This window comes from Drosophila persimilis, unplaced genomic scaffold (assembly GCF_003286085.1).
Source record: "Drosophila persimilis strain 14011-0111.01,24,50 unplaced genomic scaffold, DperRS2 tig00000000-arrow-pilon, whole genome shotgun sequence".
NCBI classification, from domain to species: Eukaryota; Metazoa; Arthropoda; class Insecta; order Diptera; family Drosophilidae; genus Drosophila; species Drosophila persimilis.
The window spans coordinates 5517016-5535763 of record NW_020825288.1 but is presented as its reverse complement, the minus strand read 5'-3'; the positions used below and the strand labels follow the sequence as shown (position 1 = coordinate 5535763).

General features: G+C 48.4%; 1 protein-coding gene across 1 annotated transcript in view; it reads left to right on the top strand.

Annotated features, from left to right (window-relative positions):
* LOC6598622 overlaps nucleotides 1-18748 on the top strand; it is a 117549-nt gene that overhangs the window by 59130 nt on the left and 39671 nt on the right. Inside the window, 2 exon segments of the mRNA XM_026984246.1 lie at nucleotides 10596-10714; nucleotides 10775-10998. Coding sequence (XP_026840047.1) covers nucleotides 10596-10714; nucleotides 10775-10998 — 343 coding nt within the window.

Below are 18748 nucleotides of genomic sequence, written 5' to 3'. Positions count from 1 at the left end.
TTTCGAACTCGAATGCGAACGCGGAAGTATTTTTCGCTCACACACACACGCACACAACTACGCAAATAAGCTCTCCCACTTGAGGGTGTGTGTGTGTGTGTGTGTGCCGTCGTCTATCGTCGCCATATTCTTTATATGGCTTGATGTTTTGATATGCCACAGGCAGAGAGAGGGAGAGACAGCGAGAGAGAGAGAGAGAGACACACGTGTAATGATAACAACTCGCTCACCTTGCACGGAGCCCGACGTTGCTCCCGCTCTGCCACCGCCACCGCCACCGCCACCGCCCCCGTGGCTCATCGAATGACACGCGCTTCTCACGTAATGCGACGTAATATCAAAAAAGCCCCCACACCCCCCTTACGGCACTGCTCCCCTACCCCTGCCATGCGATAATCTGAAATGTGCTTTTCTCGTTTACGTGCGGGCTTCTTTCCCCCAGCGGAATTTTGTTTTTACAGCGTTCTCTTTTTATTATTATTAATTTACATAGTTTAAACCCCCCCAACCCCCTACCCCACCCCGCCTATGGGGAGGGAGTGCCTGCTCTGATAGTTCGAGTAAACAGAAATCTATTTTCCGATGAGAGCCCTCGCCCCCCCTTTGCACACCTTTTGTGATAATTTGCTGGGTAAACAAATCATCAGTTAAATAATATTTAACTCTTGAACAGATTCAGTCATATAATCGTTGCTGTTTCCTTTGGCGGCTGCCATGACACTTGAACTCCTTTGAGCACTTTATCCTAATCACTTTCGCAAGCTGCCAGAACCCAAGAGCCATTGCAGACAGCCCAAAGAAAACCCAGAGGAGACGCAACGAGAATACCCTGGGATATGGGTGGACCAGCTAATACACGAGTCAAAAGACCCCCCTTTAAAAGGGGTACCATACAGAAAACAAAGGAGAACCAAGAACCAAGAACCAAGAACAGAGGGCGAAAAAATGGCAAACGAATTAAATGCGGAAAAAAGTGGTAATAAATATAATAAGCGCGTAATTATCGCGTAAATGTCAATTTACGCGGCGAATGCCGTTGCGTCAGTGCTAATTTTTAACGCTCGAATGATCCTTAGTTCCCTGTCCCCCCCACAGGGGGGGGCACCCCCCTCGTCTCTAATGGAAGCGTGTAAGCGTCAATTGGCCAGGTTGCTCACTCTCTGTCGCTCTCTGTCGCTGCTGCTGTTGTAATTGCAATGATTAACAACGATGGAGAGGAGGGCAGAACAGGAGGGGTGGGGAGGGGGAGGGGAGCCCCTACCAGCTGCAGTCGCCCGTTGTTGTTGTTGTTCATTGCAAAAACAAACAATATATGGGGGGAAAATCGCAGAAAAGAACAACAAAATTAATAAAAATAAAAATAATTCACAAACAAGTTTACCGTTGCGAAAAAAAGCAAATCAACAACAACAACAAAATGCATAATTACAAAAGCCAATAGGAAAATGATACAAATCAGCCGATACCCTGTAATTTATGGCTAAATAAATAATTGAATTTTCCCAGAATTGTATATCAATAATTAATTGGGGTAAAGAGTCCTTGAACAAGTTGTAGAAAGTTTAACTGGGGATATTTCAGTTCCCTCAACGTTGGACCCTTTCCTACAGTTCCGTGGGCGATTTGCAATGCAAATTGGTTGAGAATCTCTGGCTACCCTTCAGCTGGACATTCCAATGGGGAAAAAGCTGCATAAACAACTTTCAGGTGACGTCAAGAAATTAGCAACAACAATCAACAAAGTGCACGACAATCTAGAGAAAAAGAAACAAGGAGCGGAGAGCACTGAATCCCAGCCGGCAATTAGCCGAGACTTGGAAAATATTTACCCGCTGTTGATGCCGAAAAGAATCTGTATGTATGTACATATGTACAAATATTATTATGAGCGACTGTTTGTCTTGCCCTCAAAAATACGCGGAGAGCAGCAGCAGCAGCAGCCGGCAGAAATGTACAAAAAAATAATACTTAATTTCAGTACAATAAAAAGTCAAGTCGAGCGCAAAAGTGGGTCAAAATTATTATTGAAGCAGAACAAAAACAAAGCCAGCAGCAAGGCAACGATAATGGCAATGCAACCAAGAGAGAGAGGGAGAGAGAGCAAAAATTTATAATAATTTTCTAAGCGACGGCCCCTCGACAACAAATTATTGAAATGCATTCGCATTTCGCATTCACCCCCGGTCCGAGTCCAGTCCCCGGTCCCCAGTCACAGAGCAGATACATACTCCAATATGAGACCTCTCTGCGAGTGGAGGGGCACCGGCACCGGCACCGTAAACACAATTTCCCAATGTTCTGCACGAATAGTTTGTTTGATCGTAAAATTTTATTTCTGCATTCAAATCGCAGCGCAAAGGCCCCAAAATGCCATTGCAGTTTTTGTTTTGCTGTGGCTCTGGCTTTACCTTTTGGCTCTTTTGGCCTATGATTTGTGTTAGAGCCTGGCCAAGAAGTGGCTTTTCGTGCCGCGACCCTGCCACAAGTGTTGAAGGGAGCAGGCCAAAAAGGACTCCCTCTCTCCCTCTCTTGTGGTCAGTCGAGTCTGACTTGGGATAACAATCAAGCGGGGCTCCGACCCGACCATAATTTGTATGGCAAATATCAGACAAAACCCCCATTACGACCATCAAAGAGTAGTTTTCAGCGTTTGCATTGCATTTGATTTTCCTCTGCACACTGCTCTACATATTTTCAAATGCATTTCGCTCCAACGCCCCCGCCAGACCCGCCAGCCCCCGCCAGCCCTGAGTTGTCTTGCATTATTTATGCCCAAATGCATTAATGGGCATCCAGCCCCAGTTCCATCCATCGACCCATCAACACCCGAGACGAGACCCCACGGCACCTCGTATTAGGGATAGATTGGGGGCTCCATCCACTGGGGGCAGGGGAATGGCGAATAGTGTTGACGTTGATGGGCGAAACAAGCTGTTGAAAAACACATCGAGTGGGTCTGGGGCCAATGAAAACGGTCCATTTTCGTCAGCTAGTAAATTTTTAGGGGCTACCCCGGCTACTGTGTCCACTCCGAAAGGCAAGGAGATTTGCAACGGCAACGGCAACCAGCAACCAGCAACAGTTGTTCATAAATTAAAGTTTCGTCTCGGCGAATCCTCTGTGCCGCCTTTGTGCCGATTTTCGAATCGCTGGCAATAAAATTTAACGTGCACACTTATGACCGAAAGCTGCCTGCTGTCTGCAGCCGTGCTGCATGCAACAGAGCACGCAACATTTGCACTACGGCCAAAAATGTTCAAAGAACTAGAAATGTGGCAGAAATTAGATTGAATTGTTGTGTGGAGTGTGGCAGGAGACAGCAGGGGAGTGGAGAATCGGGAGGGGGCTGCATAATGACCCAGGTCGAGGCAATTTGATTGAGTTGTTTCCAATTGAAATGGCAAAAACGCTGCGGGTGTTGGCACTGATGTCTGACAGCAAATGACTCTCCACTCGAGTCCACTCCACACTCCACACTCCACACTCCACACTCCTAGACCTAGTCCTAGACCCCAGTCCGCAGTTCGAGAAACAAAAGTCATTTGGCCAAAAGGAAAATCCAAACCGCACCACACTATAATTTGCAGTTACAGTTACAGATTTCTGGCCTTCTAGCGGCCCAAACAGTGATTTGGCTTATTTCGTTCGGGCCTGCCTGCGGTGGCCACAATTGGATTGCAGTTCCTTGCAACTTGCAGCACTGTGGCAGGAAGGCAAGCCGACTCTCTGGTTGTGTCAATTAGAGTGGACTTGGAGTTGAAGTTCTCGGCTGTGTCATTCATTTGGTGACCTACAGGATCCATCATTGGAGTTGGGGTTGATGAAATCGTTGCGTCACGTTCCTTTTTGGCCAATCAAAGGCAAATGCAAATGCAACGCCCACTCCTCCCCGCCAAAGGGACTCTCACCTTGACTTTGAGCGGCACTCTTCATTAAATCCAGCCTCAAACACTTGGCCTTTGGCTGCAGAGCCGGCGGTAACGAAGGTAATCAAGTGCAGGTCCCTCCGCCATGCACCGCTTTTCCGCTTTTCTTTACCCTCCCCCCCATCCCCCATCCCCCGGCCCCATCTGGTGGATAATTAAAGTGCCCGTCGCGAGAGCTTTTCCTCTTGTTTGCGTTGGACTGTCACTACTGTTGCGATTTGTTAATTGAATTAAATGCTGGCCATGGTCATCAAAATGCAGCACAGCTCGATGGGGGCATGGGGGACAGCCAGTGCCATTGCCATTGCTCTCTCCCTCTCTCTCTCTCTCTCTCTGTGTGTGTGGCAACCCATTTAGCCAGAGTGCTGCACGGTGCCGCAGTCGAAACGTAACTGTAAAAGCAAACGCACGTACAAGTGCCGCCACACGGCTTGGACTAGGCCGCAGATCGGTGGCACAGTGGATAGAATCCCAGAGAACGGATGGTTTTCGGAAACCAACCAATAAGATAGATCCATGTATCTTGTTTTCCTGCCATCGAAACTCTCGTTTTTTCCCAATATTCTCTTCCATGTATGCCACTTCCTCTTGTGTGTGTGTGTGTGTTGCCACTGTGCCACCCGTAGGCGACACTGGGTAATTCCCATGGTCTTGTGGTTGCAAGTACCGCTAAATCGTTGCAGCAACGCTTCCTGACGCTTGGCGCACTGCATGCTAAGCAGCTCGAGGCGATGGCGGTGACACATGAGCGACAAAAGCAGAAGGAAAAGCAATAGCAGTGGCAGTGGCAGTGGCAGCGCGAAAGCTGCCCACATACAACGTGCAACACACTTTGCATGCGTCCATGTCCGCCCAGAGCTACCTGTGGCAGGTGTGCCCTGTCCCTGTCCCTGCCCCTTGCCCAGGCCCGCTTGTTACGCCCTTTTCGACTGTCACATGCTTATTGCTCTTGTCAGTGACTGTTGGCCGTTTGGCCGCCATTCCAGCCCGTAACTTCATTATTTTTTTTTTTTCGTGTGGGAAGCTTGGCGGAAATCCTCCGCGTCACGTGTACAGCCGGCAGCGGTTGATGGCCAACTTTTCAAATTGAATTTCGCCGATTTATCAATTTCCCCAAACACAAACAATAGAAAGTGGAAATGGAAATGGAAAAGGAAAAGGAAGGATGGAAAGATGGAAAGATGTGGCAGCAGCACCCGATAGAGGCAATGACAATGTTGGCCAGGTCCAATGACATTTCGGCCAAGTACAGTAGGCCCCCAAAGGCAAGGTGCAGCCAACAGCCGCAGAGACAGAAATGGAGAAACGGTGGCACGCCTGGGGAAAAGCACTCGCCCCCAGAGCACTTTGAAGTTGGCTCTGGCCCTGCCACTGCTGCTGCCTTGTTGGGCCATGTCCGCGCATTTCCAATAAGCCCACGGGCCACGGGGCATGGGGCACACCTTGGAGAGTCGCTCAAGTTCAAGTTGAGGCCTCCTGTCGCGTCGAGTCGCCCAGTGGCCCTTGCCACAGGCCGGGACACAAAATCGACATTGGCGCGGAATTAATACGATTTTTATTCATGACTCCTAGGCAGGCACAGGCACAGGCACGGGCACAGGCAGCAGGCATCAAGGGGCATGGTGCATGGGGCGATAGCCAATCTGCTGGCTGCCGGCTGGCTTCCGTTCCCGGAATGTGGTGACAATGTCTTCTTGGGCTTTTCTCTGTGCCTCTGCCTGTGCCTCTGTTTTTGTCTTGGCTTTTCCTTTAGCCTGGGCCTGTGCCTGTGCCTTTGGACTGTTGTTGCCTCAGACAATTGCATTGTTGGTGTGCTGTGCCTGTGCCTCTTGGCCGTTGTCGCAATGCTAGTAATTTGTGCAAATGAGCCTCTAAAAGGCGTGGAGGCTTTCGGACGTGAGACAAGCCTCACCAAGGGGGTGGGAGGGGGGCAAAGCAAATAAACCAGAGGAAAACAGAGAAAAACAGAGAAAAAACGAAATGTTTAAAGCGCCATTCGGCTGTGTAAACGATGCGGGTCGAGTCGCTACCAAAACGTACATGAAAGGAAAGCTGTTAAATGTTTTTCCGAACATTTGCCAGTCAAATAAAAGAAATGATAATGCGATGGCGATGCCAAGACTTGGTTTTCGAAAACAGAAACCATCCCCAACCCTGGACTGCAGCAAAACTCTGAAGTTCATTCATGACGAATCCAATCTAGATGGTTTTCGGGCCCCCGGCTCTAAAAAAAAACACGTGCTCGTGATCGCCAAAAAAACAGCCATAAAAAACTACGCACTGAAAAAATAACAATGGAAACAACACAACTATTTACTACGATATCTATGGCCGCCTCTGACGTTTAGCAGCAAATCTGAGTCAAAATAAACCAAAAGTCAACACAGACCCTCACCCCACCCCCTGAGAGGAGCGAGAAAGAGCGACACACACGCGCGGAGCGAGAGAGAGGGAGAGAGAGAGGCAGCAGCAGGCCTGCGCCATTCACTTACGATGGCGGCTCTCACACATTTTACAGTTACGCACAAATCGGCTTTTATTTGTGTTTTTTTTTTAATTTTATTCCCGCCCTCTCTGTCTGTCTCTCTCTCTCCGCGTGGCGCTCACCTGCTTGTTGTTTTTTTGGCGCTACCTGGCTTTGAGGCCACAAAAGCCAGGCTTTTATTTGCTCAATTTTTGCCAGAAAGACGGATAAAAAAGAAGAGAGAAATTATGTGTGTCAACGGCGGCGGCGGCGACGGCGACGGCGATGAAACCTCCAAATTAACAGCAACAACAGCCAGACAGAGCCAGAAAGAGGTCGCCTTCGCCTTTGCCTTTGCCTTCGCCTTGTTTCAATAAAATGAACAAATAAAACAGCCACAACAGATATTCAAATTGTGTCATGGGAGAAAACTCTCAGTGGCGGAGGCGGTGGAGGCGGTGGATGAGGAGGAGGGCTCACGCACTGCAGACGGGATTGCCTTGAACGGCACAAGCCAACAACAATCCCAGGCACTTGTCTGCCCTGCGTCTTGGCCTGGCCAGAAGTAAAATCACAACACCATTCATTCGGCAACGTCATGGGCAAATACCAAATGCTACAGAAAAAAAAGGCCCCCAAAAAATGCGAAAACAAAAATAAAAAAATATTTATAAATACAAGAAATGCGTAACATTCGCCTTTGCCTCTTTTTTTGGCTTGTTTTTGTTTTGGTTTTCGTTTTCGACGAAACTATTGGGCAAATGGAGAGATCTCTCATACGCACCGTTGGCAGCGTGTACCCAAGAAAGTCCCCATTCTTACTGTCTTTGGGGGGGAGTCGATCGTTTTTGGGTCAAACATTGTCATTACACGGTTTCCTGGCCTCATGGCCTCTTTCGGGTTGAATCGTATTTACCTTCAGCCTCAGGTTTTGTATGGAACATTTCCGCTCTTGTTTTTGCTGTTGACATTGGGACACACACACCCGTTCTCCCTCTCTCTCTCTGTCTCTCTCGGACGTTTATTTTTGTGCGCTGCCGAGTCTTGGGTTTTCTTATCGTGCAAACTGATAAGCGAAAGCCACTTTCGCAAGAAGGCACTGAAAAACCTCAATGAAGTTGAAGAGCTAAACCCCTGCCCCTGGCCCTCCTCCTACTCCCCTGCTCTTCTAATCGCAGAAATCAGATTTTGTTTTTTTTGTATTCTTTTTATATTTTCGCCTGCGTATAAATTACACTTGAAAATTGTTTAGATTTTGATTGCTGATATTTACGGGTCTTTTCTTGTCCACTCCATGGAGTAGTCGCTTTGTCTCGCTCGAATCGCAGGGGAGGGGCGGAAAGGGGAATAGGGACTGTGACTGTGACAGGGAGAGGACTTTCCCCCAGCAATTTCGGTGAAAGTTTCTCCCGGTCTAAGGTCCCAGCAATTACCCCGAAATGAGGGTGAAACCCAAAGCGAATCCCGAGCACGTGGCTAATTCAATAAACTTTAATTGCAAACCACACAAGAAATCAACTGCAAAACAAAAAACAGAAAAAGGGGGCCTGAAACCGAGCAAATTTGAGGCAATTTTCACTAATTTTTGTGCAGCATGCAAACAACTTCCATGCCATCTTGCCGCCTCCCTGCCACCCCCTTGGGGGCATATCATATCGCATCTCTTGTTTCCTGACATTCGCTGAACATTGCAATGTAATTTTGCTTTCAACACCTATTTTTTGCTGCTCGTTTTGCCTGTGCTGCATGCAACTTCACGTTGCAGCCAGCCAGCAAACGTGGGCAAATAATTGCCAACAAAACAGCAAACGGAAAACGGGCAAACGGGCCAAAGTTGCCACAGAGGCAGTGGCAGCGGCAGCGGCAACCGAGTGAAAATCGTGGCGCATTTCCCAGGCTCTGGCTCTGAAAAGCTGGCCCCAAAATCGGGCGCGAATATATCGCATTTCAATCACGCGCCACAGCCAACGATCCTCAGCCTCCTTCTGGCCCCACTCTCTCCCCCTCTCTACGTCCCCCTCTCTCTTGGGGCAATTTACGTGCGGCCACGCAGTGAGTAAGCCAAAAAGGAGACCTGGTCAGAGAGCAGCCGAGCCACAATGCAACTGCAACTGCAACTCCATCTGCAACTGCAACTGCGGCTTGCAGTTTATTAAAGTTTTGTGGCTGCGCAATGGGGCGGAAAGCAAACGGGCCTATGCCTGGGCCTATGCCTATGCCTAACGGTACCGATTGTGCGCATAAAATGGCCACATCGTGATGGCCAAAACGCCTCGCTTCACTCCCCTGCACAGCCATCCGAAGGTGATGTCTGTCAGGCACGCGCCTTTTGCCGGCCGGCAAAAACACTCAATCTGTGACCGAAGCTAATGCAACAGCAGAGGCTCCAACGCGGGACTCCGAGACTCCGGGACACCGGGACTCCGAGACTCCGAGACCCCGACTCCGAGATCCGAGATTCGTTGGTAAAGGAAATGGCGATTTATGCGCAAATTTACTTTTATGCGATTAGCAACGATCTGAAACAGAAATTTATCGCTGAGTTTAGTAAATTTAATTGGGGCGCAACGTACGGGGCAGAAGAAGAGGAGCAGCCGGAGCAGCAGCAGCAGCTGGTGGTAGAGAAGGTGCTGCTGTGCCTAGGCTCTCACTCAGCAATCGGTGGGACTCGACTGCGGAACGGGACGGCTGTCGGCTGTCGGCCATGGCATTAGACAAAAGGCAAAAACCTGGTAGCAGTGTAATAAAATTTTATGGGCTACGGGAGAAGGAGAAGGAGCTGCATTCACTTAAATGCAACATCAGCAACAGAATGCTGCAGAAGAGTCTGCCTGCCTGCGGCCTTTTAGATTGCACAATGGAGTCGTAGAGTCATAGATTTTTCGACCGGGGCCAGAGAGCGGCCACGAGTTCTGTTCGGGCCAACAACAGCCACAGCAGATGGGAGATAACGAGAGATAACGAAAGTAGAGAACACTTGGTGATAATGAAGGGAAAGGCCCGACCTCATGTTGAAGTTTTGACCAGCTTTTGCATCAAAGTTTCAAGCCACTACGATGCCCCTGCCCCCCTGCTGCAGCTGCCACTAAGCCGCTTAAGTCTGAGCATCAATAATTGCTCAGTGCAGCAGCAACAGTGGATCCAGCGAGGCATGAACATGCCACCCACTGTACCACTCCACCTGTACTGCGACGGGGCGGGGGGATGGTTCAATGGCATGCACTTGGAATATTTTAATCCTGGCATGCAGCAAGTGTTTGAGGGACTCCTTCGGAGCACTCCTTAACGCCACTCGACAACGCTCGGCCACTCTGATGATGGCCATGGTGGCCATGACGACGTCTCAATTGTTGGCATTTGCCTCAATTATGTCTCTCGGGCACTCTCGCACTCAGCTTGATTACGGGGTATTCCAAATCAGTTTTGTCCGTTTCAAATGTTTTGAATTTATGACACGACGCACTCGCGATGCGTCTGTCGCGTCGCGTCTTTATGGTGCCCCTCCCCCACCGTCCCTGCCCCACTGGGTGGAGCAGCCACCCATCAAAGCTTAGCTGGCTGACTGCATTCTTATGCGAGGAGTTGGCCATTGTCATTGTCGTCGCCCGTCTGCCTTTGTTCAATTTATTTGAGCGTAAAAACGCTGTTCATAAAGCAAATGCAAAGGGATATCATCTCTGATTTTGGCCACTGAAGGTTGCCACAAGGTTAGCTTAAAGTCAGCGACTCTCGGGGCTCACGGATCTCTGAAATATATGCAGAACGCTTCGAAATATGTGAGGCCATCGGAAAGAGGCCAATTAATGACGAAACAATGACGCGATTGCGACTGCAACTGCAACTGCGGCTATGGATGGGACATGGGGCATGGGGCATGGGGATTGGGGCAGAAATTAGTTAAATGGAAAAATAGTTTTGCGATGTTTTTTGCATTGAAATGACGCTGGAGGCGATTATCGCTGAAAATACCTCGTGGGGGCATTGTTGTGCTGTGTGCAATCGGCGGTTGCCTTTGAAGTCAAACCCAAAGCCCCCAACAGACTGCGTGTCTATATCTTTATCTGTTCATAGAATGTGCATATGTGTGTGTGTGCCTGTGTGCGTGTGTGGGTGGGCCACAGCGCTGTCCATGATTTGCATCGCCCCAAAAATGTGTGATTTTTCTTACTATAACAATCCCCATCTATCATTCCGTTTCGTTACAGCTCGAGGAAACGTCCGTCCAGCGATCATCAGGACTATGGCAGCAGTCCGGGCAATGAGGACCAGATGTCGGAATGCAATGCAGCTCTGATTCTCATGAACCTACACAATCCTATTGGGGGTAGGTCGAACCTTACTCAACAGAACCCACAGCGCCCTCTCTCTACGCCGAATCTTTCAGTGTCCGACCAATGCCTGGGCTCCAGCCCGGGCAGCAGCTCATCGGCCTCCTGGAGTTCCGGCTCGGCCTCGCCGCCGCTCAGCGACGATGGCCACGGGCACGGCCATCACAGCCCCAATATATTGTCGCCGCACGATGCGGCAAATGCACGCATACGCACAACATCGGTGTCCACCTCGGACGAGGGCATTGTCATTGATTTCAAGGATGATCGCAAGAAAAAGGTGAGCCAAAGATTCCCAAACTCAATACCAAACCCAATCGCAATCCCAATTCAAGATCTATAGATAAGAAGGAATGCGGTCAAAATCTTGGCGGGAAGTAGAGCGTGACATTTCTGTTGCATTTTGTTTAATTGCAACTTTGTGTAGAGGATTTTAATTGCCATAATTATGTAAATGTCGGGCGGGTTTCAGCTATTTTTGGCACGTCCACACGGCGTATGCTTGATGCAACGCTCATTACTCATACGCACTGTGTGGCACCAGAAACAGTACAGCCACTTGCAGGGGACTGCAAAAGGGAAGTGGGGGCAGAGAAGAGAAGTATTCTTAAAATCAAATAAATGTCGAAAATACCACAAGCCCTAGAAGCCGGAAAAAAACAAAAGTAAAAGAAGGCCAGCCCTGGGGATACCCTTGCATAATAGATTGCGATTTTCAATCAATTTTTTCCCATATAATCTATACACACAGAGAAAAAATACAACCAAAAGATTGGCAAATTTAAAAAATATCCTAATATATTAAATATATTTCAAAATTATAATTCAAATATTTAGAAAAATATTTAGATCCGTTTACGTTTAAATCAAAGTCAATTTTATTTAATTTCATTATTTTTTGTATTTAAAAACAAAATATTACATTTAAATATGCCATTTTTCTCTGCCATTTCCGGCATTAAAAAATGTGATCTGTGCGAAAGATAAATCTGATATATTCAAGGGCAAGAAATGCTGCCCTTTCCTCCCGAATAATTGTACCCTTTGCTATAGGGTATTACTTACAAAACAAACAACAATTGCCAACGCATCAATCACACAAAAAAGCACAAAAAAAGGGCAATGTCAGCAGCTCGTTAACTTCGCACACACACACATGCACGAACACACATTCCCTAGAGAAAATCAATAGCCCTACACTCCTACCTCCCCCCTCCTCCTTTCAACATTTCAGCCATTGGACGAAACTTGGCTCTTTAATTAATTATGTTTGAACTTTAAGGGCCTTCCACCGCCTGAAAATCAAGCATCGAAGACGGACGTTGAAGCGGAATCTTACGCAACTGCTAGACCCCAACCCCCCACCCCCCGCCACCGTCTGTGCCAAGTCCGCATCGAGCAGCGGACAGTCGGCCGTCTGTTTGTTTGCCCACAATCTATATGAACCGCCCCCGACCCCCACACAACTTGTTATAGTCATATATGTTTCGAATACATAGGTACTACTGTACACGAGGCATGACTTTTCCAATGTGTGCGTGTCTTTCGTTTAAGGGCTCTTAACAGCAAACACACAAAACCTCAAAGCGAGCAACAGCCAGCGACAGCGACAACGAGGAGAACAAATATCAAAAATGAACAGCAGCAGCGGCAGTGGCAGTGGCAGGGGCAGGGGCAGCCATGGCACAGCAGAATGTATTAACCTTGAAAGTCTGATTAGATTTTCATATGGTGGCTATGTATTTGTTGTATTTACATACATTCCGGCAAGCCCAACAGTCAGCGAGAAAATCCAGCAGCAGCAAAGTAGTTGTCCGATTGATGAGACCCGATAAGTGTGTAGGGTGTCAGGGGGGGTCCCCCATCAGTGTTCCTCCCACCATCTTTGTCCATGTCTCTGTCCATCCAACCATCCTTTTGGCCAGCTGCACTTTCACTTTGGGTAACCTGTTGCACAAGCCCCAGCCCCAGCCCGGGTCCAGCTGCCCGGCCAAATAGTTGACCAAAAGCATCAAAACTTCCCCGTTCTTGGCACATTTAAATTTATGTCAGAGTAGGCAGCCACGCCCACCTTATTGGGTGGGCGGCAGGCCGGGATGGAGGATAAACAAACAAATGAATGAACGAACAACAATGGAAAAGTTTATTTTGCCAAGTCAGGGCAGGGCAGGGCAAGGCAGGGCAAGGCGTGGCCGGTTAATTGAAAAGATATATGCCGCATTTCCGCATCTGAATCTTGAATAGCATATCGCGAATCTCGAATTGCACTGAAAATGCAAGCCACAAGCAAAACAGATGGAACCACAGATGGATGGATGAATAGATGGATGGATGGATGGATGGATGGGATGGCAGAGCAGATGGATGGTTGGAGGGATAAATGATCGCTGTGCTGCTGTTGCTGGCATTGCAAATCGAGAATGAATGCAATTAATGTCTAATTGTGCGCAATTATTGTCAGTTGTCAGTTGTTTTTGCTGTGCGGTTGCCTGTGTGATGTGCCGCATTGTAATGCAGTTGCATGTGGTGCCAAGCCGAAATCAAATGGAGATCTTCAAGGTGGCCACGTGGCGCATACGTAATGAGACCGTCCAAGCCCGTTCGTACATTACTCATACGCACCGTACACCATTTTCTCTGTTAGATGCCTTTTGCACCACGCGGCGTATGATTAACCTTCGTTTGCTCGAGCGCGTCCAATGGAATGGAATCCGAATCCGAATCCGAATCCAAGTGAAATAAAATAAAGTGCAACAATGTGAAGTACTCGCAAATAACAAGAAATTACTCATGCGCCGTGTTTGCTCAGCTCAGCGCGGCTCAGCCTTTTGTCATCGCTGCATCATTACGAGGATGATGATGATGATCGTCGTCGTTGTCGGTTGGGTTATTACTTTAAATGCAGATTTATGTGCATTTACTGCCACCAATGACAATCACGCGGCCGACCCAGGGACTTGCACGCCTTTTAATCAAGGCCTTGGCTGTTGCAAGGCTGCAGGCCATTACGCGAAAGAGCCACAGCCACAGTCAAAGCCAAACCCCAAGGCATCCGCAACCGCAATGGGTGGTTAAACGCTGGGCCCATAAATACACACACACACACACACATGTGCCCCGTCGATGGGGTGCTTGGTGTTTGCGATGGCCGCCAAAGGAAGTGCCCAAGTGCACACACAGAAAGGGAAGGACACCGAGTCTGGGAGTGGGGCGAAATTATAAGTTAAACTCCTATGATTGCATGTGACAAGCAATTAGAGGCAACAATCCGCGAGGACAACGTTTAGCTTGGAGACGATTTCCCGCGAACTGCTCCATCACAGATATTTCCCCATATTTTCCTACACAGATCAGCCACCAATTTGCTGTACCCGCGATTCCCTTTGTCGAGGCGGCTAATTGCCTGCCTGCCTGCTCTCTACGTACTTTATTCCAACTAATTTGTTTTATAATATCAAAAGGCAGCAACGAACGAAAACGAAATGCTAACCGAAGCAAACACACACACAAATTATAGTGCAAAAGCGAGGCAGACAGCGCGGCGTGTGCAAGGCGATGACTAAGGGCGGGCAACGGGGCGAGGGTTGGGGCAGCTAAAGATGGGGCACGAGAGGTGGTGGGGGGTAGCTGTATGTGTTGCGGTTAGCTGGCATTAAGCTTTCGCAATGCCCTGACAGTTGAAAGCGGCAACAACAATCGCAAAAAAAACACAGAGAGAAGGGAAACTGCATTCGCGGCCAGCCAGCCAGCCAGCCAGCCAATATGGCGCGGCACACGTGTCTATACGGTAGTGTTTGTTTTTGTATCTGTGTGTGTGTCTTGGCTGACTTTTTTTTTGACAAATGTGCCAGGCAGAACAAGAAGCAACTGCACTTCCAATCCCATTCCCCCTTTAAATGAGCTTAAATTTATACACTTATTTATTTATGGTTTTTTGTGGCATGCCCCCCATCGTTGGCTTGCATTATTTCCTTGAGGATTCTTTGCTTAACTTTTTGCAATTTATTTTTAAAAGCCAACAACCAGAAATATGGTAAAATTTAATTAAATTTTTGCCCGAGTATAATGCTGCGAACGCCTTTGGGGGTGCTCTGCAGCAACCTTGAATCAACATTCACTCTACACACAAACGCGCACAGATACAGATACATATTGACAGGCACCTGAATAGCAATTGCTGTTGCCTTTGGCAATAGCCATCATCATAGAGACGTCAACACCGCGGCTGTGTGCTCGCCTTCTCATATGGCAGTGGACCTTGAATTCTGATTAGGAAGCGATTTAAATGTATCTATAAGTCATTTTTCTGCACCGCTCTCCGCGCTCTGCCCTCGTGCTCGACTTTATTGAGTTATTATTAAAAGTTAATTGTGCTGCTAAAAGCCATTTGTCTCTCCTTCAAGCTGCGGCTTCAGGCAGTGGCTGAGGCAGTGGCTGTGATGTGCAATTTGTGTGGCATTAGCGCAACAATTGCAAATGACTTGGGCAAAGTGTCGACGACTTGGCTGCCTGCGTTGGCTGGCTGGCTGGCTGATTGGGCAACACACACACGGGGCGTATGAGTAATGGACTGCGAAGCGAAACAGCTGGGCGCCCGCACAAATGTAATTATACCTTTAGAAGAACGAACAACCAAACGAATGACAGCCAGTCAACAGTCAACCTACACCTCAAATCAAATGGCACTGTGGCCAAGGCAAAGCGAAAAGGTTTTCCTTTTTCCCTTCAGAATTCAGAATTCAGTTTGAATTTCCATTTACATTTCCTCGGTAACATCTACTCTACCGCAGTGTGACTTTATGTATTCTTCGAGGCTGCTGTCACGTCGCTGCTTGTACAACTGCAGCCACAATCCGTCAAAAGTCAGTTGCAGGAGTGCCCCCCGGCAGACAAATAGCCATCCATTCGTGCGTGTCAGTGCGTATCTGTGTGTGCGTCTGTGTGTGGGAGAAACGAACTCATAAATTTGTCATAATTGCAGAAATGCCAATGGAAGAAATGGCAAAATAAAAATGCAATAAAAATATCTCATGCCACTTACGCAGTTAGAGATACACAGACCAGAACGAGAGAGAGAGACAGAGACAGAGAGAGAGAGAGATTATTCCAATACGGAAAATCTAAATGAAAATTTAGTCAGTGTCTTGTCCACAATGCGAGATCTGTGCCAAGTGCAAAAATGCAACAAATGCAGCGGCCAATTTTCATGTTCAAGGTGACAAAAAAACCAAAAACCAAAAACCAAGCGAACACTTGAGCCAAATGCCTCATCGTTTGGCCTCGTTTCCATTTGATGGCCACCTCTGATCGCCGCCTGCTGGCTATTTTTCGCCCATATTTTTGGCTCCATGGGGGGCTGGCGGTGGTTCGGTAAGCAGCCTTCCCCTCAAGTGGATTTTGAGCACTTCTGCACCCGATTGTGCCCACTGTATGTCATCCGCATTGGCAGAGCGAGCCCCAAAAAAGCACATCGCCGAATGCGGTATTTGGCATTGGTCTCTGACACACTTTGCCTGCCGCACAGGCACTGGCACAGCCTCCTTATGCACACATCGGATATATTGGTTTATATCGTGTCTTATTTTAATACCCTGTCCCCATTCGGTGGGCCATATACAATGTGGTCAATGTGGGGAATGCATTCGAAATGTTTGCGAAACATCTTTTGGCAAAACGTTTGCCACGAGCCACAAATGACACACAACCTGGCCCCTCCTCCTGCCACTGCCCCAGTCCCAGCCCAAGCCCCTGCCACACCTCGCACAAAGTATCGTTTCGTTTTCATTTTGCATAAAATGAAAAACTTTTGGCTGGTTTCAAAGGGGGTCGCAATTAGATCAGCGAAAGAGGAAAACAAACAGCAAAAACCATACATATATGTATAAACGGGGCTAAGACCAAAAGAGGAGAGCCGCCATGGGCTGGGTGCCCGGCGAAATGGCCTAGTTTCACAGGCGTACCACAACAAAATGGCGGCCCTTGCAACTGTTGTCGTGGCTGTACTTTTTCCACTGCCACCGCGTGTGCAATGCCAGCTCAGTGTCCGTGTGTGTGTGTGTGTGCTTGCAGTTTTCTAGGTTACAGTAGTGCTTATACATATACATATATGTACATCGGTATTTGTATGCGGATGCGGATGGTGATGCCGCACTGTTGCAGTCAACGCGTTGCGCCGGCCGGCAAAAGCGAATGTTGCGCAACAAACAGCTAGCCATGAAAATGCATTTCTCTCTCTCTCTCTCGCACCGTCAGTGCTCTCTCTTCCCTGCCTCTCTCCCTCTCCCTCTCCCACTCTCTGTATCTCGTTTGACATGCGCACTTACTCGCTTACTTCCGCCGCAACTCGCCGCAAATTCAAACACACACCAACAAGGTGGCTCTCACACACACACCAGCGAAACGCTGATGATGCTTTTAGGGGAGCTGTGGGTGTGGGGTGGCTTCAAGGGCTTGGGGCAGCGGGCTACGACGTAGGAGGTGCAACGGCACGTGTTCGCACACAGATGCACAAATTGTGTGCAATTTGTCGCTGCCAACGCTGCAGCTGACGCCGACATCGTTGCTCTGACGTCGTCACTGGCTCGGCGGAAAGGGTGAAAGGGGGGCGGGAGGGAAATGGCAAATCTGGCCACAGCTTTGTGGCCCTTTGGGGGTGAGCCAAAAGTAATTCATATCGATACGAGCACAATTGTTTGAAGTAGGGTCTTAAACTGATTTATATAGAGAGTTAAATGTCAGCTGTGACTGCCACCAGTGCAGCAGCTGTTCCTGGCCCCCTCCACCCCCGATCACTGACCGATTGATCACCCATCACTGACAGGCCTCGTTGAGCATATATTTATACGATTTTCGGTTGCTACTTAAATCTCCATTAATTCTGCTCAACCATAAATCAGAGATCTAGTTGGCGCTTCCCTTCTCCAAGATCAACGGATCCCCCCCCCCCTACCAGATACCCCGCTAATAAACAATTTGGAATATGCAAATGCATTGCTGTTGGAATTGTTTTGCGGTCGATTCACTTTTCATGGCTAATTAATTTTCGCATTGCGCAAAATGAATTAATAATGCGAAATGCCATGAATATGCAAACGTGCGAATACGAGTATATCCCACATGCAAAACATGCATATAAATACGATATATACACATGCATCTATATAAATATATGCACATATATCTGAAATTTATTGTTGCCGTCGTCTCAGTCGCCATAATTAAAAGCCAAACAAGCAGCAGACCCCAGAAGCCAGTAGCCAGCAGGCAGCGACTTGACTTTGGGGCTCACCCGCCCGCCAGGTGATTTCATTTGCAAGTTGTTTGGCTCAGTTTTTTGTTTGTTTTGTTTTGTTTTGGATTTTGATATGGCAATCTTTGTGGCTAATTATACGCTTAGTTGACTGATCGGAAGGGGTGTCGAGGGCGTCAAATGGGGGGGTGCCGTGCCTGTGGGACACAGCAGCAGAATGGAAAATTGCTCGGCTTACATCATCCTCGTAGGCAGGGGCAGGGGCAGCGGCAGGGCCAGGGGCTCATTTCATTTGTTTGATTAATATTTAAGCTCTCAATTGGTGGTTCAGCCAGGGGATGCGGCTACCCTTTGAGGGCACACGTGTCGTGGAAAAATTGTTCCCTTGGATCTCTTGCATCAGCAACAAGCTGACGTCAGCAGTGTCAGTGGCAGCAACAGCAACGTCGACTGCCGCTGGGACTGCGACTACGACTGGGACTGGGGCTCGTTGACATTTTGCATTTGGTGGGCGTGTGCTCTTGCCGTGAGTGGTTTAGAGGGGCACTGAGGCAAGAGCCGGCTTAATTAAAGCAGAGCAACAGCATCGGCACGCCTCACAGCTTAGAATTCACTGCGTCGTTGCAACCCCACAAATGTTGACAGTCGCCGGAGCGAGGCACGGCACTTGTGGGCGGGAAGCAGCAAAACTGCATTAAAATTCAAATGCCGGCAATGTCAGGGCTGCCTCCCCCACGCCAGAGGCAGGGGCACGACAGGCAGAGAGGAGGGCAGGCACAGC